At 36.8% G+C, this 22,082-nt stretch overlaps 1 protein-coding gene across 2 annotated transcripts in view; it reads left to right on the plus strand.

Annotated features, from left to right (window-relative positions):
• sema4ba (sema domain, immunoglobulin domain (Ig), transmembrane domain (TM) and short cytoplasmic domain, (semaphorin) 4Ba) overlaps nt 1-22,082 on the plus strand; it is a 56,135-nt gene that overhangs the window by 28,735 nt on the left and 5,318 nt on the right. For both annotated transcript variants that reach the window (XM_028041488.1, XM_028041481.1), the window contains exons 2-11: nt 3,161-3,534; nt 14,719-14,879; nt 15,079-15,141; nt 15,611-15,709; nt 16,251-16,362; nt 16,658-16,774; nt 17,003-17,160; nt 20,558-20,739; nt 21,106-21,256; nt 21,491-21,701. In XM_028041488.1, the coding sequence (XP_027897289.1) occupies nt 3,417-3,534; nt 14,719-14,879; nt 15,079-15,141; nt 15,611-15,709; nt 16,251-16,362; nt 16,658-16,774; nt 17,003-17,160; nt 20,558-20,739; nt 21,106-21,256; nt 21,491-21,701 (1,372 nt within the window). In that variant the 5' untranslated portion in view covers nt 3,161-3,416. The remainder of the gene's footprint in view (nt 1-3,160; nt 3,535-14,718; nt 14,880-15,078; nt 15,142-15,610; nt 15,710-16,250; nt 16,363-16,657; nt 16,775-17,002; nt 17,161-20,557; nt 20,740-21,105; nt 21,257-21,490; nt 21,702-22,082) is intronic.

Genomic DNA, 22,082 nt, shown 5'->3' on the forward strand with positions numbered 1-22,082 from the left:
CAAAGATATATTATATTCCATACTCCTTCAGACAAAAAAATAAACCATAGCATATTGCAAATCAACAGCTTACTGAGATTTTATAAATTTTACAAATCGTAAAATGCTTAAAAGTTGGGGAAGTCCTTCATATTCAATGTGAAAGTTTGACAAATGAAAAAAATTATGTCAAACGGATAAGTCTAATGTGTTGCTGAAGGCTGTACAGAGAGGAATATACGAGCACTGTAGGAGGAGATGGTAGACAGAGAGTTTGGAGAGCATCATCCAGAGCGGGAGCACACTATCATGTCTGTGTAGAGGGTGAAAGGGATGATTCAGTTTATGCATCATGCAGGCGAGAGCAGTGAAGTGCAGAGTTGCATGTAGATTTCTCTGCTGTCTGAGGCGTCCTTGTTCTCATACCCTCCAACTTTCTCTACATTCTTCGGTCAGATTCCTGCTGGTTTCCTTTGCTGACTGATACACAAACCAAGAATTAATGATGTTTCCCAGGTTTTCAATATGACTCTGCTGCAGAAATAAGCATTTTCTTCTTTCCTTTACAGTCTTTCCTGCTTTCCAAACAACCTCCGCCACGCTCAGATTCAGACTGCTCCATTTATAACAAGCAGCCGAGTGCTTATTGACTAAAATTCTGGATCTCCATGACAGAAACCAGGAATAGACTCCCTCACTATGGTCTGCCATTGATTTCCACAGCTCACATGAAACTGAATCTCCATTTGGTTGCGTCTGAGGAGCTTCTTGTGGCAGGTGTAATGGAGCATTTGAGGTTGTAACTGGGATGTCCGTACTAAGGTTTTCCTTTACGCCTCAGTGTGTTCAGTAGACTTACATCAATGAATTACTCTTTAACTCTATTACTGGTATAATAGATAGCTGTTGGCTTTATTGGTGAGAAGATTAAGTTTTTTATTTATTTATTTATTTTTTACAATGTCAGTGGAGATATTAAAGGGGAAAATGAAAATGAATTAATATAATCTCTGTTGATTTTTACAAATTAACTGGATTTAATATATAAGCTTTCTTTTCTGGCATCAAAGTTGAAGTTTGATAAACAGTTGCTCATTGTCTTTAAACTTTATAAAAAGATTTTTAAGTAAGACTTTCAATACAGAGATTTCAAAGTTATTTATTTTGCTTTAAACTGACTTACTAGCACTAACGACACAAGGAAGGCCATCGTTTATTAGTATTCAGTTATTTAAATTACTGACCTCAGTAACACAGACCAAGGTCACATTTTCAGCTGACTTTTAACTCCTGTTAGATGTTGTAAAAAAAAATTTCAATAACTAATGTTACAAGACATTTATACAAAAAAGAGGCATTTTCAATGTTTGGCATATATTTCTTCCTGTATAAGTTTGGTTGTGTTTTGAACTTTTATCAACAGACTTTTAGTGATGCATGTGCTACACTTGTCTTGGCTGTGTCATTTAAGCCAACTGGCAGCAGTGGTCTACAAGGGTAAAATAATTTTATTTGTGATGTATTTCATTGTGGGTCAAGGTAATGGTTTGCTGACAAAACTTACAATGAAAGTTGCTTTCAAAACATTGCACAATGCCTTTACATTCTTTTTCTTATTTTCTTTTTTCATTTTTTCCGAAACACAACTGTTTTAATTTACCAAATCCAGAGCTGTTCTTAACTTAAACCAATTAAAATATCCCATCAAAGTTTTTTTGTTTAAAACCAACATAAACATTAGTCAGATTTTATATGACTTTTTATTCTTGTGTGTCCCTTTTACATTTGCCAAATTAGTGTTTTCAGTTGCTCAGAAGCAGCCACTTGTTTCTGTTTTTTGGGGTTTAAGATTCCACTGCATTCCTTTTCCCCTAAGTGTCTAGATGTTCCTGCACTGTCATGTAAAGTTTGCAAGGGGATGAATGCAGGAACATATTCTCTTCTGGTTGCAGTCACGCCGTAGGCAAAACGGAGCAAGTGGGCTTTGGATTCAACATTGCAGAGTGACTATCCCAGGTCTGTTACACTTACTGCAATTACTTTCCTAAACATAAGGCGATGGAGAGAGTAATTCAGTGATACAGCAAGGTTACCAGCAGAAGAATAGTGTTTACAAAAAGCAGTTTGTAGAGCAATGAATCTGAACCTGTAGCACAAGTACCACAGGTGATACGTTGCCTTCAAGAGTACTCAGAAGTAATTTTGGCATTAGATTTGGAAGGTGGGTATGTATGGATTAAGTGTGATATAAAACTACTAAACAGCAGCAGCTTAAAAGATCAGTTGCTCAAGCACATTAATTGTTGCTTCATCTGAAATCTCTCTGTAGAAAATTGCTTTGAAGAAGGTTATAAGAACTTGCGGACGACGGTAAACCAACAACAATTGCAGGTGACTGCTTATACTGTGTTCAAGTTACCTCTGAAGTTGTAACTTGCATCTGGAAATGACATCAAATTCAATTTAACTGAGTTCTAGTTCCAAATGCAATAACCTGTGGGATTTGCTCCTTTATCTAGTCAATAACTAGGGAGACTACAGTTTACAATAACAATGTATTTCCCTGCGCATTGTACTTTCAAACACACAATACTACAAAGCATTCATGTTTCTGGAGGTTTTATTGTGGTACAAATTACCAAAAGCGGAAACTAAAAAAAAAAAATTATCCTACTGTACTACTTACTCAAAATGCCTTTCAGTGCAATTTTTCATGGAAAACTTGTGGTATTTGTCATAAAACACTCAAGACTCTGACATGTAAATAAAAGAAGACATAATCTTCTGAGCATCTAATAAGTATATGCAGTGCATTACTCTAATCAACACAACTACAAAGATGCTAAATATTCTCTTAGGATCACAACTAAATCTAAACTTCTCTAAAATGAGCACAAACTCCTTTCAGAATTCAAACAACATTATTAACTTCTAGAATTTTATGCAATAAAATAGTGCCACAATCACAGAGCTTACCACACAGGGAACATTGTATTCAACTACAATAGTTCAAATATCCTGATTAAAAAGGATATTTTGCTTCACAGTAAGCAAAGTGGTTTGATAAATGCCTGATCAGCTGTTAAATAATTAATTATAGTAGGAAATGACATGTGCAAATTAGCTCATACAACATACTGTACTAACACAATGTTGTGTTTTTTTTTCTTTTTCTTCAAAGGTATCTGTTGAGAACCTGCAGTTTGGTGTTTCCATAGAAGAGGTTTTCTCCTGTGCTCTCAGGTCAACGATTGTAATATCAAACAACAAGGAGTTTTCTCTCTTCCCAACATTTCACCAGATTTCCATCTGAAGCACCTGGAGCTGCAAGAGAAGAGGCTGTGAAAGGAGATAAACAGAAACAGGCACGCTTCATGAATTCCCCCAAAACCTAAAAGAGACAAATAGTACAAGTTGGCTGGTGGACCTGCGGTGGCATGTGGACGATGAGTATGGCTTGGCTGTGTCTCCCAGCCTACACTGTCCTACTTCTTGGTTTCCTTCATCTGGCTGTCACAGAAAATGATGTCACTCCACGTCTCAGCTTTCCCTACAGTAAGTCCCTTCTTTAAATAACTATGACATTTATAAAGGGTTTTATTTATTTTTTTTACTTCTTACTGACACTAGCGACATTTAGTTGAATAGATCAGACAGGAAATGGCTGAAGAAAGAGGAGAAAGACATGCAGCACAGGATCCAGATTCGGGAATCGAAGCCCTGGTTTGCATTCGATAAGTGTCTCCTATACAGGGACTACACCACAAATAGATTTTCTATCACCAGTTTCTCCCACCTTTTAACTTCTCTAGATTTATTATAGGTCTCATTTTCTCATCTTTTATTAATTGGTAGGTTTGTGGTTGTTCTGCATCATCCCTTCAATGAAACACAGGTTGCCTGTCCCAACTAATCAGAGTACTTCTGAGGACTTCATTTATATATGTCAAGAAAGGGGGCTGAGTACTACTGAACACCTCACCTTTTAGATTTTTAAAACATTTTATTTAACAGTTGTGTATGATGCATTCTAATGTGATAGTACATGCAAATTCTGTTGAAATACAGTGAAAATTTTGGTTGTGACATGACAAAATGTGAAAAAGTTCATGAGGCATGGATGCTTTTGCAAGGAATGCATTTCGAATCATAATAGCGCCTTATGCAAGCTGCAGATGCCTGAGGCTCCAGATGTGGTTGTATCAGATTCTTTTATGTGAACTGCAACATTTGGCCAAATGTCAATCAATTGTCAAATAAAAAATGAATGGAGAAAAAAAAACTTTACAGACCTGTTGATTTTGGTAGCATTTAACTGCAAGTAAGAGTTGGTTCTGCTGAGTTTCTGTGGGTCAAACATATTTACATACAGGCCTGTGGTTGTTGTAACTTGCTTCACAAATTCACTCAGGCCTTGGGTGTTACTGATTTTATCAAAAATGTATCTTTTCATGCCTACGCTTGCAAAACTGACTTGAAACTTTGAAACATGTTGAATATTCCTGTCAGCTTTCACTGAAAATATATCTTATTTGAACTCACCCAAGGCAAGTCTATGCAAGTTTATTTATAGTTCACATTTTAGACACAAGGTAATTCAGAGTATTTTACATAATGAAAATATATGTAAAAAATTACATTGCTGAAGGATAATAAAAGAAAGTAAAAAATGGACTACAGAATACAATTGATTTTTCAGTATAAATAGGTCAGTCAAAGGTAGCTGTGAAAGAACTCTGGATTTCAGCGTCATGTTTTCTTTTTCCATGAAAGGTGATTTATGGTCATACAGCTAGAGCATGTAGAAAAATTCATAACCGTGAATCAGATTATTGTTGGGATACAGTGGAGTTGACAAGTTGGATTTCAACAAGAATCGCACCTTATTATCTCCATGGAAATTAAACACAATGACAGATTAAGGAATTAGTGTGAGATTGTAGTGTTTGAACTGTGGTGAGTGACTCATGGTCAGGCTTCATTAGTGTATGTCAGAGAAGATTGTGTGGAAGGATCTCGTTGAGTGCTCTTATATAGTCCTCTGATTCCCTTTTCAGCCCAGGACTACTTTGCGCTTTCAGAAAGTTGAGCCTGTCTGAGCTTGCACCTTGTCTACATGTTGGACTTTTTACCTGAACATATAATCTCTCTCACCTCCCCTGCCTTTACAGAGCCCACAGAGGCTGAGTGTTTCATAACAACACACATCATCAATCATTTTGTGAAAAGATGCTTTATGCGCTTCTCTGTTCTGCTGCAGAGATTTGCTTTTAGGGCGTGCAGCCAGAGTTAAACAACACCATAAAACATGCATGATTCACATGCCTCAAGTTCTCAGTATATAAACTGATGCATACAGTCTTTGAGTCTGATGCCAATCAAAGTTGGTTGTTTTGTTCTCTGTCTTGTAGGTTTGCATTAAGGCTAATAAGGCCCAAAACCAGCCTGTGCAGGAACATAAGTCACCTTTAACAGTGAATTAATTATATTTCTATATGAATGGTAGCTCTGAATTCAAATGATTTATTCAAAAACACATCTTGTTGCACTTAGAAGGCTGTAGATCATGAAATAAGGAAAATCCTGAGTTTCAGTATGTGAATGAAGGTCAGCAGAGCTTTGATAAATGCTGCCTTGCTTTGGTAACGTCAGTTCTGCTACGCTGACATTTTCCAGTCTCCCCGCAGAAAGTCTTTGTCACATTGTATATACAGTATCAAAGCAGGATGCAGAACCACAAGCCTTAGGGACATGAACTTTATGCAGCAAAAACTGTCGGGCCTCGTCACGGCTTCCGGTGCTCCCTGTCCTATCTGAACGCCTGTTAGCTTGACAGCTTGCATGCCTAAACTATTGCAGCTTAGGCAAGCCAGAGAACCGGCTGGCAGATCTTCATCGGTAGATTTCTCATTTACTAATGTCCCCTCCACTTTCCTCTGGGTCCCTCTGGATCCCCCTGGTTCCCGCCTCTGCCTTAATGAAGAGGGTAATCTGCCATGAATAATGAATGGGGATTTGTATGTGTTATGGTGTGAACACTTGTCTGGTTCTCATTATGCGCCTATCAGCACGGATCATGGGTTCATGGAGTAAAGCCTGCAACTGCCTTTCTCTCTGCTTTTGTTCCAGACTTTAATGTAGACCATACTGAAGGGCTTTGTGTGTTGGCGTGCTCTTTAAAGGCACACCTATAAGCCCTCCCCCTCCTCTATTTTTTCCCTGTTGATCCCTCTGTGACAACCCAAGTGACCATGGTTCTTTATTTTGGGCTAGGGCCATGCCTGCAGCCATGCTGTGAGCGAGAAAGTTTTCATTTAAATGCTACCATGTTCAAATTAGCTAAATTAGCCAGTCTGCAGTAACTTCAAACGACAGCAGCGTCAAGTGATATTACACCCTTATAATGCTGTTGCTGTCTGAAAAGTATGTTTAAGTGGGATTTTTTTCTGTTTGAGTGTAAAGTGAGAAGTGTTATTTACTCTGTAGTACAGATGCACCTGTGGAATCTTTTTTTTTCCATGGAGAAGTTCTTAACCTTATTCCATGTACTTTGTCACAGCATAATTACAAATAGGAAATGTAGTGCTGCAAACACGTGATAACTACAACAACAAAATTAGTAATTATTAGGTAATATCAAGCAGTTTTTTCTAAAGACTATCTGGGTTAGAAAATTATTATTTTTTTCTATCTAAAAGTATATTAAATGAGGTTGGCTTCTTGTATTAATAATAAAAATTAAATAAGATTGGTTGTGCCTTATTTCTATCATTTTTATATCAAAACATCTGTATCTATCTGAATTGTATCTATGTAGCCAGTCTGCACATTGTGAAAATGTTTATTTTTTTCTATTTGTTGATTCCATGAATAAACCATTCCTAGCTAGCTCCTCAAGCTAAAATTTGTACAAAAATACAACATTCAGTCAATCTGCACTTTATAAGATACACCTTGCTAATAATTAAGTTTTAACTCTGTCATAACGTAATAGCTCCCTGTGTTCTTTGTGGCATAGATTCAACAAAGTGTTGGAAACATTCCTCAGAGATTTTGCTCTGAATTGACTTGATATAATTCCAGAGTTGCTTAAAAACTGTCATCTTATCATCCATAATGCAAATTCCCCAATCCACAACAACCCAAAGGCCCTTGATTGGATTGAAATCTGGTGACTGTGGAGGTAGATGGAAAACAGTCAACTCACTGTCATGTTCAGGAAACCAATCTGAGGTGATATAAACTTTGTAACAGTATCTTACTGGAGGTAACAATCAGAAGATGAACACTCTTGGCCATATAGGGTCAAAAACAAAAGACTTGTCACTGGATATTTTCTATTTTAGACCATTCTTTGCAAACCAGAAGGATAGTTTGTGAAAACCCCAGTAGATCAGCAGTTTCTGAAATACTCAGCTCAGCTCAATTGGCACTAACAACCATGCCACACTCATATTTATTTAAATCTCCTTTCTATCTCATTCTGATGCTCAGTTCACAAGTCTTTTTCATTGTATCTAGATGCTTAAATACATGAGGTTGCTGTCATACAAATGGGGTCAGTGGCTGTAGATTCTAATATGGGTTTCTTTCATTTTTGATGTGGAAGTGCCATGAAGTCACATTTTAAGCACTAATAATTATCATATATAACACGTTTAAATGCATATAGTAAGTTTTTGTTTCTTTGGTACATTTGTTCTACTTCATAACACCACAATGTCCATATTGTGCATATAATCCTGTACCTATTGACCTCTGCAAAGTTGCTTTGCATACAAGGTGCTTTTTGTGCTTAGCGAGTGTAATTGCTCAGAACAAATAGTAAGGTCTTAGTGCTGTGCTGCATTTAGAAACAGGTCAGGACCTCCTGTACAGCCCCTCTGTTCTTAATGCTCCAGAACCAGAGGAAGGGGTCATGGTGAGTTCCTGATGAACCAGCACCTGCTTAACATTATTATGGTTAATTCAGCATTTGTTGTTCCCTGAATGAACAAGGACTGCCTCATGAGAAAACGCTTCTCCTGAGGTGTGTTCCTTTTTAATAATTTATCAGAGTAAAGCGCTCTTTATGTTTACAGATTAGCAGGATTCCTGCAATATCACACTGTGGTGTTGTAAATCGCACTACTGAAGCTTATATTGTTAATCCACGCCATATGAATATGTAAAACATGTCTTTACCCTGCCTTCCCCTCATTTTCCATCACACTTGCAGATATTTGTAGTTCTCACACCATGACATTATTAGAAATTAGAAAAGATATTGTCCACAGATGGTGCCATAGGGACAATATCTTACTAACAAAATTCAGCCCCACAGTTTACCAACACAAACAGCAAGGCTCACTACTTGGCCAGAGGAACTTCTCAACCTCTTGGCCTTTTCATAATGCACTCCAGATGGTCCAGTCCCTGTCCTTTAGCTTTACTGGTTCACTCTCCCACATAATTATCCATTCAGGAGGAGCTTTTAAAAGCAAGCTTTAAAATACTTGGGATAATCCAGTTAGTGCTCCACTGTGGTTGTTTGGTATCTTACAAGACAATTTGACACTGCTATAGGTTGACCCTTGTTAAAGGTTTCTGCCTCTGTGGTCACTGCTTAAATGACTCCCCATCCTGTGAAAGCAGCAGTGCAAGGAATTCATCTACACAGAGTTTTGTTCTTTATGCCCAATATGTAGGAAATTGTCCCTTTGCTCTAACATTTTCTGCACAATGCAAAACCTATTCTTAATGTAAGCTGTCAGTTTCCATAGTCATATAGCTTTCTCTGTGGGTATTTCTGTAATGAATACATAAAGATTTGTTTATCTACTTTGGGTTGTGAGTTTGCTTCTTTAATAAGTCCTGCTTTTCTAAAACCATTATTTGCTAGCATTACCTGGAGCTCCCTGAGACATTGCAATGTAGGTCATCTTAATGCTCAGAAGACTGGGAATGGGCTCTCTGATGTCCTTTAAAGATCAGTTGCTTGATACAAATTGGACAATGGCACTTTTTTTCTGAGCAAACAAAGATCACATGGAGTTAGTCAAGGCTCCATTCTTAGGCCACATGTATTCTATATCTGTTTCATGTAGCTCAGACTGTGACGTACTGAAAGATCTCTTTGCTTATGACAGGAAATAACAAGTCCCTGTTTTCTGGTCCCAAAAATTGATAATTAGGGATCAGTAATCTAAATCTAGACTCCATGAGGCAAAAAACCACAAAGTAAGAAACAAAGGTTTTATCATAAAATCAGACATTAATTTTAACATACATTACATCTATATATAAATCAGAAGATTATTGTCAGTAATAATGCACCTGCACCTGAATTAGTTTCTGTATAAAATATATATGAGGTATCTGCAACTCATCCAAAGTGTTGATGCCACAGCCAGGACCAACATCTGTTCTTTCACCCTATTAGTAAAACGTTAACTTATGATGAATAAAATTTAGCTATCTATCTATCTGTCTGTCTGTCTACTTTTAAACATTAACAAGATGATACATGATTTTCCTAAACTCCTCAGCTCTAGAACAGACACCTCTTAAACTTCAAGATGCACAGAGACTGTTGATTGCAACTTTATCTGTTCATTTGATCATGCCTTGTATTTTTTTGTATTTATTTGTCTTAAAATTGCCTTTATATTACTTATATCTAAAATTTTCTAAGTGTTTTATTACATTTCTTGTTTTAATTTAGTTTCCTTTGTATATGTTCCTTTGTTACTCTGTGAAGCCTTTGGAATTGCCTTGTGTATGAATTGTGCTATAAAAAAAGTTCTCGTATCATTTTTATTATCACAGCTTTTGGTGATGTTGATCACTATGGCAAGTACATTACTGTGAATTACAATTACAATGCAGTAAGCACATTCCTAGTGGTAAAACATGTATTTATGATATTATCAGTGATATTCAAATCAAATTAAATCAAGCCTGTTTTTGTTTGTGATAATGTTCCGCTGAACTCACTTGTAAATGAGCTGATATAAAAATAACAAAAAAGGCACCATTTAGTCAAATACAGTTCTGACTCTACAAAAGAAAGCCTTTAGATCACTATAAGTAAAGGTCAGAATACACTTCCTTTCAAAGATGTTCCACAGTCAATAAATCCTGCAAATGTTCACTTCTGCTTCAATGTAGCCTGCATTTTATTAAATAAATCTATAAAATCATCTTTTCCCATTACAAATAGACCTATTGTGTTGTGGTTCAAAATTATATTTGCCACCGTTAATGGCACCCAAGACACTGATCATTAGAATGCTAGAGCAAGTTCTTTGTATAGTACAGTTCATACACAAAGCAAATCAAAGCTGACCCAATAGAATAGAATGGGACTCCCTTAAACTTCATAATAATCTGTTCCCAAAAAAGATTTTCAAGTCCATCTAAGACAGATTTCAGAAAATTTAACAGTGCCATTTGTAGAAATTAATTTTAATTACATAATAATGGCTATGATGCTTTATTGCTTGCAGCTGCAAAGTGTGCAGTTCATGGCTTAGTGGAAAAAGGTCACAGATGAAGTGCTACAACCACACAAAGCTGCTCTCACAAAGTCCATCATCAGAGGTCTACTATCACTGACATGATGAGATGTAAAGCCTCCAGCTCTGCCTACCAATGTTTTGGTATAATTTATTCAGTTGCCACTGGATATATATCATCTGTCTGTTCACTTTCTGCTTATTGTTCACATCAGTATAGCACGATTATTAAAAAACAAAGATCTTTTGTTTTTAGGCTTTACTAAATGCCATTTAGCATTTAGACTAAGAAGATAGAATGAAAAACATAGCAAAAGAGCTATATAAACCACATAAATTAGATAGAGATGGGAATAGGGTGCTTTTTTTTCTTGTTGATCAGTAAAAAGCCAATCAGAAAAATTATAATTCAATATTTATTCCTGTTCAGTTAATGTATCAAATTCAAGCAGCACTGGGGTGCACTAGTCACAAATCTCTTCAGTGTTCAGTTGTTGTTAAAGGAAAAACAGCTAAAGATAGTCACTGTATATTCAGTATGTGACATTACCTGTTTTTAAAATTAGTACTCAATAAACATAAGGAAGTAATATAGATTTCTTTTAATTAAAGGAGAAAAAAAACAAAAAAAATGGCAGGTTTGAGAAAAAACACACATTAGAACTTAGCTGTAAATTTATAAATCTATATGATCATCTTCCAGTAAGGTTTTCGAATGCTTTCAGTATAAATTTGAATAATACTCACATTTCTTTGTAACTGATTTACTTTTATTTGACAAACTTACTGCTGGAAACTTATTTGAGCAGAAACTGTCTTAGAATAATCAGCAAGCTTAATCTGTACAAAGTACACGTCAACAAAGCCATTGTTTCTAAAGTGTAGATAGTTGTTGTTTTTCCAAGTTATTTTTGTAGATAAACCCTCAGTATCTCTCCAACAGAGCACAATTCCCTCATCTTCTTTTACTTGCCAGTAAGATCTAAACGGTCTGTCATATCTTATAGAAAAACAAGGAATTTTGTGGAGGGGTTTGCACGCTACGGGAATACATTTGTGCTAAACAGATTGTACAATTTTGATATAGTTTTTATTGCCTTACTTACCTTAGCATAAATTTTGACAATGATTTAGTATAAAATGTTTTTTTTTTGTTTCACATAAAAACAAATCTCTGAAGTGAAAACTAAATTCCTTGCAAGACATTTTGACTCTTAAAAGAACAAACAAGGTTGGTAATTTAGACAGATTGCAGTACTACTGGTGTACCTCGTCAGCAATAGCCTGATGTATGCATCTGCTTTGTTTGATTCTCTATCACAGATACAAGCTGTCCATACATTCCTAAGTGCCTCCATTTGACTCTAATGTTTCTCTTCATCTGCTGAGAACCTCAGACTGTGTTGTGTAGAAATGCCACCAGGAAAAGGAGCTCAGATGGTCAAACATTTAGTCTTAGATTCCTTTTAAAAAGTTCAAACCACTTGTTAACTTTGCTCATTAGAAGGGAAATTTGTCTGCTCCTGGGTTGACTAATGAGTTACTTCAAAAACCATGTTTCTGTTCTTCACTGCTGCTCCTGTTAACAAATTTAAGGCAGTTTTCACAAAGGTTTTTATTCTATCTTGAGTTTGAGACAGAGTGACAGAATTTGCAAGATAAAGTCTTTTTGATTCAGAAGTATCAGAACCACTTTTTGCCATTAGATTTATAAAAGCCACCACTGCCCTATATCTCTTGTAAATGTTTAACTAATCTTGCAGTGGCAGACCAAAACTAAAAGACATTACAGAATTTAATGTAAGAGTTTGACAGCACTGTCGGCTTATTTGTCAGATTAAAATTACCTTTTGAAAATAACGATCTTTAAGCTAGTATTAAAGATCATTTTCTTTAAGTCCACTTTTTGTACAAAAAAAGATACGATCTGGAGCTTATAAGTGACATGTGATGACATTAGTGGCTTTATAAAAAACAAGAATACATAAATAAGTGTAACTAAAAAAAAAAAAGATTTTGAATCTGCGTCTCTTCTACAAGCTCATTAGCATACTTGCATGTCAATTGATTATTTTTTTAGGTCTGTATTTAAAGCAGTTTTAAAATAACTTACTAAATGTGTGTTTTATTCTTATCTCCATTGATAGCCGAGCCTCGATTTAATCTACAACTTAAAATTAGATGGTTAAACTTAATCATTGCTTTCTGCTTTCAGTTCTTTCACAACCTTTTGTTAAAATAATACAAACTTTATAAAACTCTTCACTGCAAAAGAGTATTTACTTTAATGAAGTCATAAAAGTATTTTTTTTTATTTACAAAAAAACAATATATAAATATGCAATTGTCTAAGTTGATTTTCTTTCACATCTGTGGTGTACCAGTTTTCCAGAATTGATCTCATTGTAGAAAACAACTCTGAATATATTTTGAGTTTAAAAAAACTATTTTATGCTTATGTTTGTAGTAAAGGAAACAAAACAAGTTGCAGAATACAACAGAGCAGCCGTTCATTTATCCTGTAGTGCTACTGAAAAGCCCCCTGTGGGTCGATGTACGTGAAGCATTGCCTCTTGTGGTTTCACAGACAGATTTAACTACAATATGGCTCAGTGTTGCCGTGGCGATGGACTCCTATTAACATGTTGTTTTCCTGGGGGAAAGGAAGTTTCTCAATCTGCTGTAGAACCAAGGCACGGTTAAATTAGGACACACACACTGCAGGGTGATTGAGCTTCTTATGAGTAGAACTTAAAGACTCTTCCTGGAGTGAGTTGGTTAAACGTAGAAAAGTACCTTAAATTGTTGCCAGCACCATCTTAGGTTCAGTCTACTCTGATGCTGACACAGATAAAACACAACTGAATTGGATTCTGCACTTAATGCATCACTGTCTTTTTCTGCATGTGGTTATTCCATTAAGTTATGTTTTGAACGAAATCAGTATCCCTTTATAAGACAAATAATTTTAGGCTTATATTAGGAGTGAAACATGATGTTAAGTCCCTATTTTTCACCTCATTAAATGCTCAGTCCCTTAAAGCACTAGCTGATAGTTGAATCAGACTCTTCTTTTCATGCAAAATCCCAACAATCCAAAATAATCTTATTAAGTTTTAAATAAAAGCTTTTTTATCTGTTATTTTTCCTGCAGTTGCCATATTTTTAGGGGCAGAGGTTCAGTCCCTTCAAGTTTCCAACAGCTCCCACGCTCTGTTTACATTGGCATGCAATTAAGGCAACTCGTTCAAGCTGGGCCTGTGCTGATGGCCCGTAAATCCAAGAAACACGTGGGCTAATAAATCATCAGCAGCAGTGATTTAGGGAGTTGATGATTCAACCTTTGTCTCTTTATTGAATCATGACCACTTAGGCAATAACACTGTTTAACTGTAACAGATGCATGAGCCTTTATGTCCAGCATGAAAAAAGATACACATAATGACATTTATTTCCTGACTTGATGTGAATCTGTTACTAATAATTTGGGTATTTTTTTTCCCAAAAAACTATTGTTGTGATTTAACAAATGTAAGGAATTAATATGATATTATTTCATATGATAATTTCCCTCCAGGGTGATTCTATTCCATTTTAATTTACTCCATGGTCAGCAATGTTACTCCACTGTATTTATCCACCATCAGTCTCCTTGGTAACTAACTGCTTTACGGGCTAATGTTATAGTGATAACTTGCTTATTGTATTATTGCTCTGGGTTTGTACTCAAATATTCATCACTGCATAAGTGTATAAGTTACAATGCAGATGCTTTGCCATCGGTACATAAGGACATTAACTGCCACCACTAGTGCATAAGAAGACATTGCTATAAATATTATTTTTGTATACTTACAGTTGTAAATAATTCACCCTTTAGACATTATTCTCAAAACTAAATATTTAGTAATGAATTGAATTTCATACTACGTACTTTCAGAATCAAAATTCTCAAAAGGAGATGTTTTTCTACAATTGGAGTAAAATTATGTCCTGAACCAAGCATGTATTTTATTTTTATTTTTGAATGATTGTTCCCAAAACCTATCTTTGAATGTTTAAGCTGTAATTGTTTTATGTTTTCCTGCTATTTTAAAGGGTAGCTCTTACTGCTACACCAGATGTCAAATCATATATGCCTGTTGAAATGTTCATAGTGATGATTCACTTAATGCATTTACATGTGATTGAAGAAAACACAATTAATATTACTTACATTGACCACCTTTCTGTTTCTGAGCAGATGCAAAGGAAAGGACAACGAGAAGCTTTTCAGCCAACGGGGTCTTCAACTTCACCTCCCTCCTGCTCAGCAGTGAAGACAACATGCTGTATATTGGTGCCCGGGAGATTCTGTTTGCTCTCAACCTCTCTGATATCAGTGCAGCGAACCTACAAAGAAGTGTAAGAGCCTGAATGCTGCAACCTTTAAACTGCACTGTGATGTTAAGCATATAAATATGAATGTAGCTCCTTGAATCCCTCATGTAAGGTGGAAATTTGGCAATAGGGATTAAGAGATCACAAGAGTGCAAGCGGAATGTTATGCTTTACAGTGTTAAAGATATAGTTTAAATACCACAGCATTTTTTTTTTCCTGCAGCTCACGTGGAAAACTCCAGAGAGGAAGAGAGACGAGTGCAGTTTCAAAGGCAAAGATCTTCAGGCGAGTCAACTGTTGGTTTGAAGTGCACACAGCTGAACTCACATGGCTCAAACATTATTTACTGAACTTCAGCTCTGACTGCTGCTGAATCACAAAGCCCAGGCCAGGAAAGAAACCTGGACATTTCCTGTCATCTTGGAACTTTCCTTCTCATAACAATGGATTTTCCCCTTCCTTTTCAAATACAGTTTTATTGCACTTTTGTTAAACTTCTTTACTTTAGATCTGAACCTTTGACACTGGAGCATGTTAGCAAAGGGAAATGGAGCTTGTGTAAACGGGGAGTTCAAATTACTATGCAAAAACAAAGCATTTGATCTTTATTTTAAACTTTGTGCCTTTTTCTCTAATCTCTATTCTATGCAATATAGTATAATTTAATATAATATACATTGCTGCTTTTTACTTGTTGTATAGCAGCTGAAAAATTTACAATAAACCCTTCTTCTTCTTTGTCTTTTTAAAACAGAGGGACTGCTTCAACTACATAAAGATTTTACTGCGTATGAACAGCACTCATCTGTACGTATGCGGAACGTACGCCTTCAGCCCAATGTGTGCCTACATTGTAAGTTTCCACTCTTTCAAAGATATCCCATCTGTTCAATAGTCTTGCTTCTGCATTTCTTTAAGATTTACAGACAACAGTAATGTTTGTTTTCCCTCATAAAAGGTGATTAGTCAGATGCAGGACTTTGTATGGGAGTCATTTATTTGATTTTAGTGGAACATCATCTCAAATCTGATGCATCCCACATCCTGCCTCTCTACTTGCTCAGCATTCTGTCTGAGTGAGACGTTCAGACCAGTCAGATACAATATACGTGCATTATTTTATTAGCTTGCATGTCCGTGGGGATAAGATCAAAATATATAATGCATGTAATCAGATTACATAAGAATCGATCCGGTTTTTATACATTTTCTTCAGATCTTTTAGTGCCTTTTAGAACAAGCCAGAACAAACAAACATTACTGACCTGCACTTCAACTTTGGCCAAAGACTGACCACCTTTTAAAGCAAAATCTGACAGAGAGGTTACTTAGAGCTTCGCCTTTCAAATTCCCTTATCACATGTGGTGTGTGTGTACGTGTGCTTGCCCCTCAGAGGACTGCGGACTTCTCGTTTGTCAAAAGTGATGCTGGTGAGATTGTTACAGAGGACGGACGCAGCCGCTGCCCATTCAACCCAGAGTACAAGTCCACTGCCATCATGGCTGGTAGGTTTATACAAATTGAAGAGCACACACTGGTAGTGTTACCCAGCAGAATCCAAGACGGAATGACACAAACATATCCATAAAGGGATGCTAGTTTGGAAAAATGTGTTTCAAAACTTAGAAATTTGGGAGTAAGGGGTTGATAACCACCAAACTTTGTTAAAAGTTTCAAGATGCATATTCAGTGATGTCAGCGATAAAAACTAGAAGATATTCTCTGGATTTCATTACTATGTGACGCAGAAACATTTTTTCTTTTGGAGAAACATTGTGATCATTCTTGTCTGCATTGCAGATGGGGAGCTGTATGCCGGCACTGTTAGTAATTTCCAAGGAAATGAACCCATAATCTACAAAAGCTTGAGTCAGGGAACTGCTCTAAAAACCGAAAACTCTCTCAACTGGCTTCAAGGTATGTTGATGTAGCTGTGTAGCAATGCTTTTTATCATATCTTTCAGTGATAACATTTCTATTGTACAATGGATAAATACTCAGCTTTAAAACAGAGTGCCGAAAATGCTGCGTGATCAGTCTACAATGGAAAACCATCTTCTGTCCCTGCTGGATGTGGATTTCACTCAGCAGTGGGGATGTATGTTCCCAGATCCCAGTGTGACGGTATTGTTACTTTCCTTTCAGACCCAGCCTTTGTTGGCTCAGCTTACATACAGGAGAGCCTGCCCAAGGGCAACCTTGTGGGCGATGACGATAAGATTTACTTCTTCTTCAGTGAAGCAGGGAAGGAGTTTGATTTCTTTGACAACACTGTCGTGTCACGCATCGCTCGCGTGTGTAAGGTGAGTGATACTACAGGGCAGATATTTCCATCTGAGGATGCTTTTATATCCTTAAGCAACATCTAGCCCTGCAGTCACTGTAGGATTATATCGAACCAGATGGAGGCGAGTGCTTGTTTGTCTATTTCATGTATTTGTTCTCAGTCTGCCTCCTCTAAATGCACATGTGTCATCTTCTGCTTTCAGCTTAAATACATTTTGTGTAGCTTCCACTTCTACTGGGTGGTGATATAAGGAAATCATGTCCCTTCCATATGTTTGCTTTGTTTGATTCTTTTTTTTTTTCCAAATCTCATCTTTAAATTCCTAAGGAACAAATGTTTGTCTTCAGATCTGGATTCAATACACAGACACAGCCGCTTCAGTTGTAGTATTTGAGTTTATCAGTGGTGGAATGTTGACCTATTTGTTAAAGACGGCAAGTATTTACATGCTTCTGAAATAATATCATTGCAGCTCAGACAACTGTATGGTGACCTTTCACCCAGAAATATTTCTACAAATACCATGAAAATATTATTCACAGATTTTTTAGATTTAGATGTAACCTCTTATGCTACACTGTAGCCCTCCTACAGTGTTCTTTGACAATGCATCAACATTTATTTGACCCAAAATGTCTCTCAAGTAAAGTCTCTGACTGTCTACTAAGATGTGTGAAAGTATTTTTTATATGCATTATTCATAAATTGAATGATTAATTTGTTAAACCTTATTTGGACTGTCCTTTCATTCAGTGGAATAATTACATTATTTGAACTTGAAAAACGAAGCAACTCCAGCCAGGAGATAGTGTTTCGTGAACGTTTATTTACAGTTTTTGGTCCTCCCTAAGTTTAAAGAACATGCAAGGAAACATTATATATCTAAAATATATTTCATAATTGTTCACCAACATGACTTGGCTGCATGTCTCACAAAGTCCTCATATGATTGGCTGGCTTTCTGTTCGGAAACTGCCAGCTGTGTGTAGAGACTCAACCACAACCCATAGAGAAGAACCAGTGAGAAACTCTGGTTGAGTCAGAGCCAGACCTGATGAGTTTGCTAGACTACATAGATATTTTTGTGGTGTATCGCTTTGATACATTTGTCAGAATTTTGACAAATGTGCTTTTCTTTAAAAGTGTTAAAGTAGGGGCGTGCCGTGGTGGCGTAGGGGATAGTGCGACCAATGTTTGGAGGCCTTGAGTCCTCGAATCGGCTGTCGCGGGTTCGACTCCCAGACCCGACGATATTTGCCGCATGTCTTCCCCCTTTCCTGTCAGCCTACTTTCATGTAAGGACACAAGAGCCCACAAAAGAACCCCTGGAGGGGTAAAAAAAAAAGTGTTAAAAGTGTCGTCACCACCTAACATCCTGCAAGCCAAAGAAGCAGCACCAACTCTTAATTTTTTAAGTGGGATCTTTAGGCAGGCAGAACCCCAGAGAGGCAGACTTTGCGTTTTTTTCTCTTTCCCTCTGCCCAAGCTGTTTGGCAGTTATGAAGGCCTTTCAAAGCCTTTCTTTAAACCTCTGATCAAGCAGTAAAAATTTTTATTAAAACAAATAAGCGTTTAACCAACCTAAAAAACAGATTGTTAAATTCTTATTCAGCAAACTTAAACACTTTCCCCAATTGTTATACTCTGTAGAATTTGAGTCAGTACATTTGTTTTATTAATTTTTCAATCGGTCCTCCATCTCATGTTGTTGTTATCATAAATAAATACATGAATTAATTAATGACCTATGAGGTCAAATTATTCAGATGTGTGATGGACACAGAAAGATAAAAGTAATTCTTAGGAAGGATTTTTTACAAATTATAAAATAGTTAAGTCAAATTAAGAGTATTTATGTAAGTATGTGAAGATGCACAGAAATATACTGAACTTCTATAAATGTTTGTATTTCTTTGGGGGATTTATCATGACTAATTCAAGCTTACAGACTGAACTGACATTAGACAAAGCTGAACTCCTGGGCATTAATCTCCACCAGGCATCGCCCAGAAGGTTTAAACTGTCATTATTCAACTATTTACTTAAGTTTTCCAAACATTCAGTTTAAAGGCTCCATTTACCAGAATCAAGTAATCACTCACTCATGTAGTTTTCTCAGAAATTGTAAAATGAGGAACTTAACTTAAAATTTCCTGGTACGGATTACCCACAAGGGAATTTCCACAAACTTGAACAAGAATCCTTAAGTGTAGAATGTAAGCCAGAAGAAAGACAAAAGCTGGTATAATTGGCTACAAATGGTTTAAATAAAATACTAAAATCTACGCTTTGTTTCTGTTATCTCCCCAAAGCCAGTTAAATCTCTGCAGAGGCTGCTTTCTCTGTCATTATGCATGTTCAGGTGTTTGCTGCTTTAGCTCTGCATCATCGGGGCAAACCTGGATAAACAATGTTTTGCCGGGAACAAACAAAACAAAGTGTGTTCTCATTTGCGTGATTTGCTCTGTTTCCCAGAAAGCTGCCTCTGGCAGCTGGCCTGTCCATGAGCTGCCTTTCGAACAAGGGGTGCTTTTACAAGAGGATTAATGAATGGAATGCATTTGCTTCAATTATTTAGTAGTCAGTTTAAGATCACAGTAGCTTTAAATTATAAAACATGGGGATGCATGTTCCCTATTATCTGCCTGGGTTGCTGCAATAACCACAGTCATTGCTTCAGTATTTGTGATGGATCATTTCATCCCTAGCCAGGCTCCAGTAGTCTCCTACTTGGTCACCTGACCAAGGTGACCTCATAGGTCATTTAGATCATTCAGGTGTTGTTGTTGTTTTTTTCCGTCTTCTGATCATCACCCTTTCATCGTTTTGGATATGTGGGAACACTCACATCTGAGTCTTAAATCCATCAGATCAGACATCAAACTTCCACTCTTGTCTCTCAGCATGCATTGCTAAATTAGCACTCATGTCAACAAGATCCTGTGTCACTCATGGCACTATAAAGGATTATGCCAAGGGCAGCAAATCAGAGGGGCTATGTCAGGGAAGAGAGGTTGTTGGGGGGCATTGTTTCTTTCTCTTTTTTACTTAGAAGCACTTGCCCTCTTCAGAGGACCAAGTGTGTTTTATCTATGCCTGTTATGATGATGTAGTTTGTTTTCATGACCTAGAAGCATTCTGCCTTGGGGTAAATCTCAGTGGGAGGCAAAGCTGATTGAGTCCATAAGGGGTTAATATTTTTCCTTCTTCTCTGGTTAATCAGATCCAACTTTGGACCAAATACACTCTGTCTATGCTTTCAGAAAGGAGAGGGCAAATAAAAAGAAAATGAAATGACAGGTTAACAATGTTGAATATTCCATACAGGTCTTCAGGAACTTTAATTTATGCTATTACACCCTTTACTGACCTTGAGCCAGACAGACTTTTAACCTCCAGTATTTGTCTTGTAGGGCGACATTGGAGGCGAGAGGGTATTACAGAAGAAGTGGACCACTTTCTTAAAGGCCCAGCTCCTGTGCTCGCTGCCTGATGATGGTTTTCCCTTCAATATAATCCAAGACATGGTTGTTTTTACGCCGAGTCCTGGGGACTGGAAGAACACTATGTTTTATGGAGTCTTCACATCTCAGTGGTGAGGATAAAAGTTTAAAACACCATACCAACAAAATTTAGCAAAAATATTTCCAGTATGTAAAACATATTTCAAAACACATTAAAGTCTATATTAAGACATCTAAATCTGACAGGTGTAATATTAACATGAGTACGATTGTTAGGCAAGAAATTAATGTGGTCCCTTTGGAAAGTAGGGAGTATAATAATAGTATGAGTTCAAATTAGAGATGACTCTACATGGACTCTGATTTTGATGCTGTATGAGAGAAAACTGTGTGTACTACTTCTTGGAATATTTTTGCTAGAAACCTACACTTTTTGTGAAATCTTAAGGGCAATTTCTAATATTTTTGGATTTTTACGAAACCTTTTGGTCACTAAGGTATAAAGGTGCGTCAGGAAGCTCTGCAGTCTGTTCGTTCACGATGGACCAAGTGGAAAAGGCTTTCAATGGGCGCTACCGTGAGGTCAACAGAGAGACCCAGCAGTGGTACACATACAATCATCCTGTCCCGGAGCCTCGGCCTGGAGCTGTGAGTACATATTTGCTGCCATCTGCTGGAGAACCTGAACACATATTAACATCAACACACAACAGAGTCATGTCAGTTGCAAGACAGACATGCTTTGGTCTGCACATCAGTTATGATCTTAATGATTAATGACCGGACTGCTATTTGATAAAGATTCTACCAAACCACTGTTTGTGTTTTTATCAAGTGTGATAGAATATGTAAATAAGATCACTTGTTTTGTTGCCCCCATAGTGTATTACAAATGCTGCCAAAGGGATGGGAATCTCTTCTTCGCTGCACATGCCAGACAAGGTGCTGAATTTTGTCAAAGACCACTTCCTGATGGACAGCGTGATTCGCAGCCAACCTCTCCTGCTGAAGCGTAACGTACGCTACACGCAGATTGTAGTCCATGGAGTCCAGACAGCTAAAAAGGTGTACAATGTTCTTTTCATTGGCACAGGTAAGACACTTTCCACCAGTATTGAAGGCAGTGCTTTCAAGCATGCCTTTTAAAGACAAAAATATGTCTTGTCTCTAATGGCATGTGTTACAATTTGAAAATGTTCTTTTCAGGTTTTTCAGGTTGTTTTCAGTCTAACATTTTTACTCTTTATATTAAAAATGCAAAATCAACACCTCTATAGTGTGACGGTGTTTCCAATTTAGAGTACCATGACTTCAAAAGTGCTTGTTATAAAAGAAAATGATTTTTAATGGTCTCTATGACTTGAGAAACAATGAAAAGAATGATTGTTATTTATTTATGATTCATGCAGGGGTTTGTTTTCTGGCTCTAAATTGTAAGATGTTCCCTTTAACATGAGTCTTGTCTCATTTTAAG

The sequence above is a fragment of the Xiphophorus couchianus genome, chromosome 2 (genome assembly GCF_001444195.1).
Source record: "Xiphophorus couchianus chromosome 2, X_couchianus-1.0, whole genome shotgun sequence".
NCBI lineage: Eukaryota > Metazoa > Chordata > Actinopteri > Cyprinodontiformes > Poeciliidae > Xiphophorus > Xiphophorus couchianus.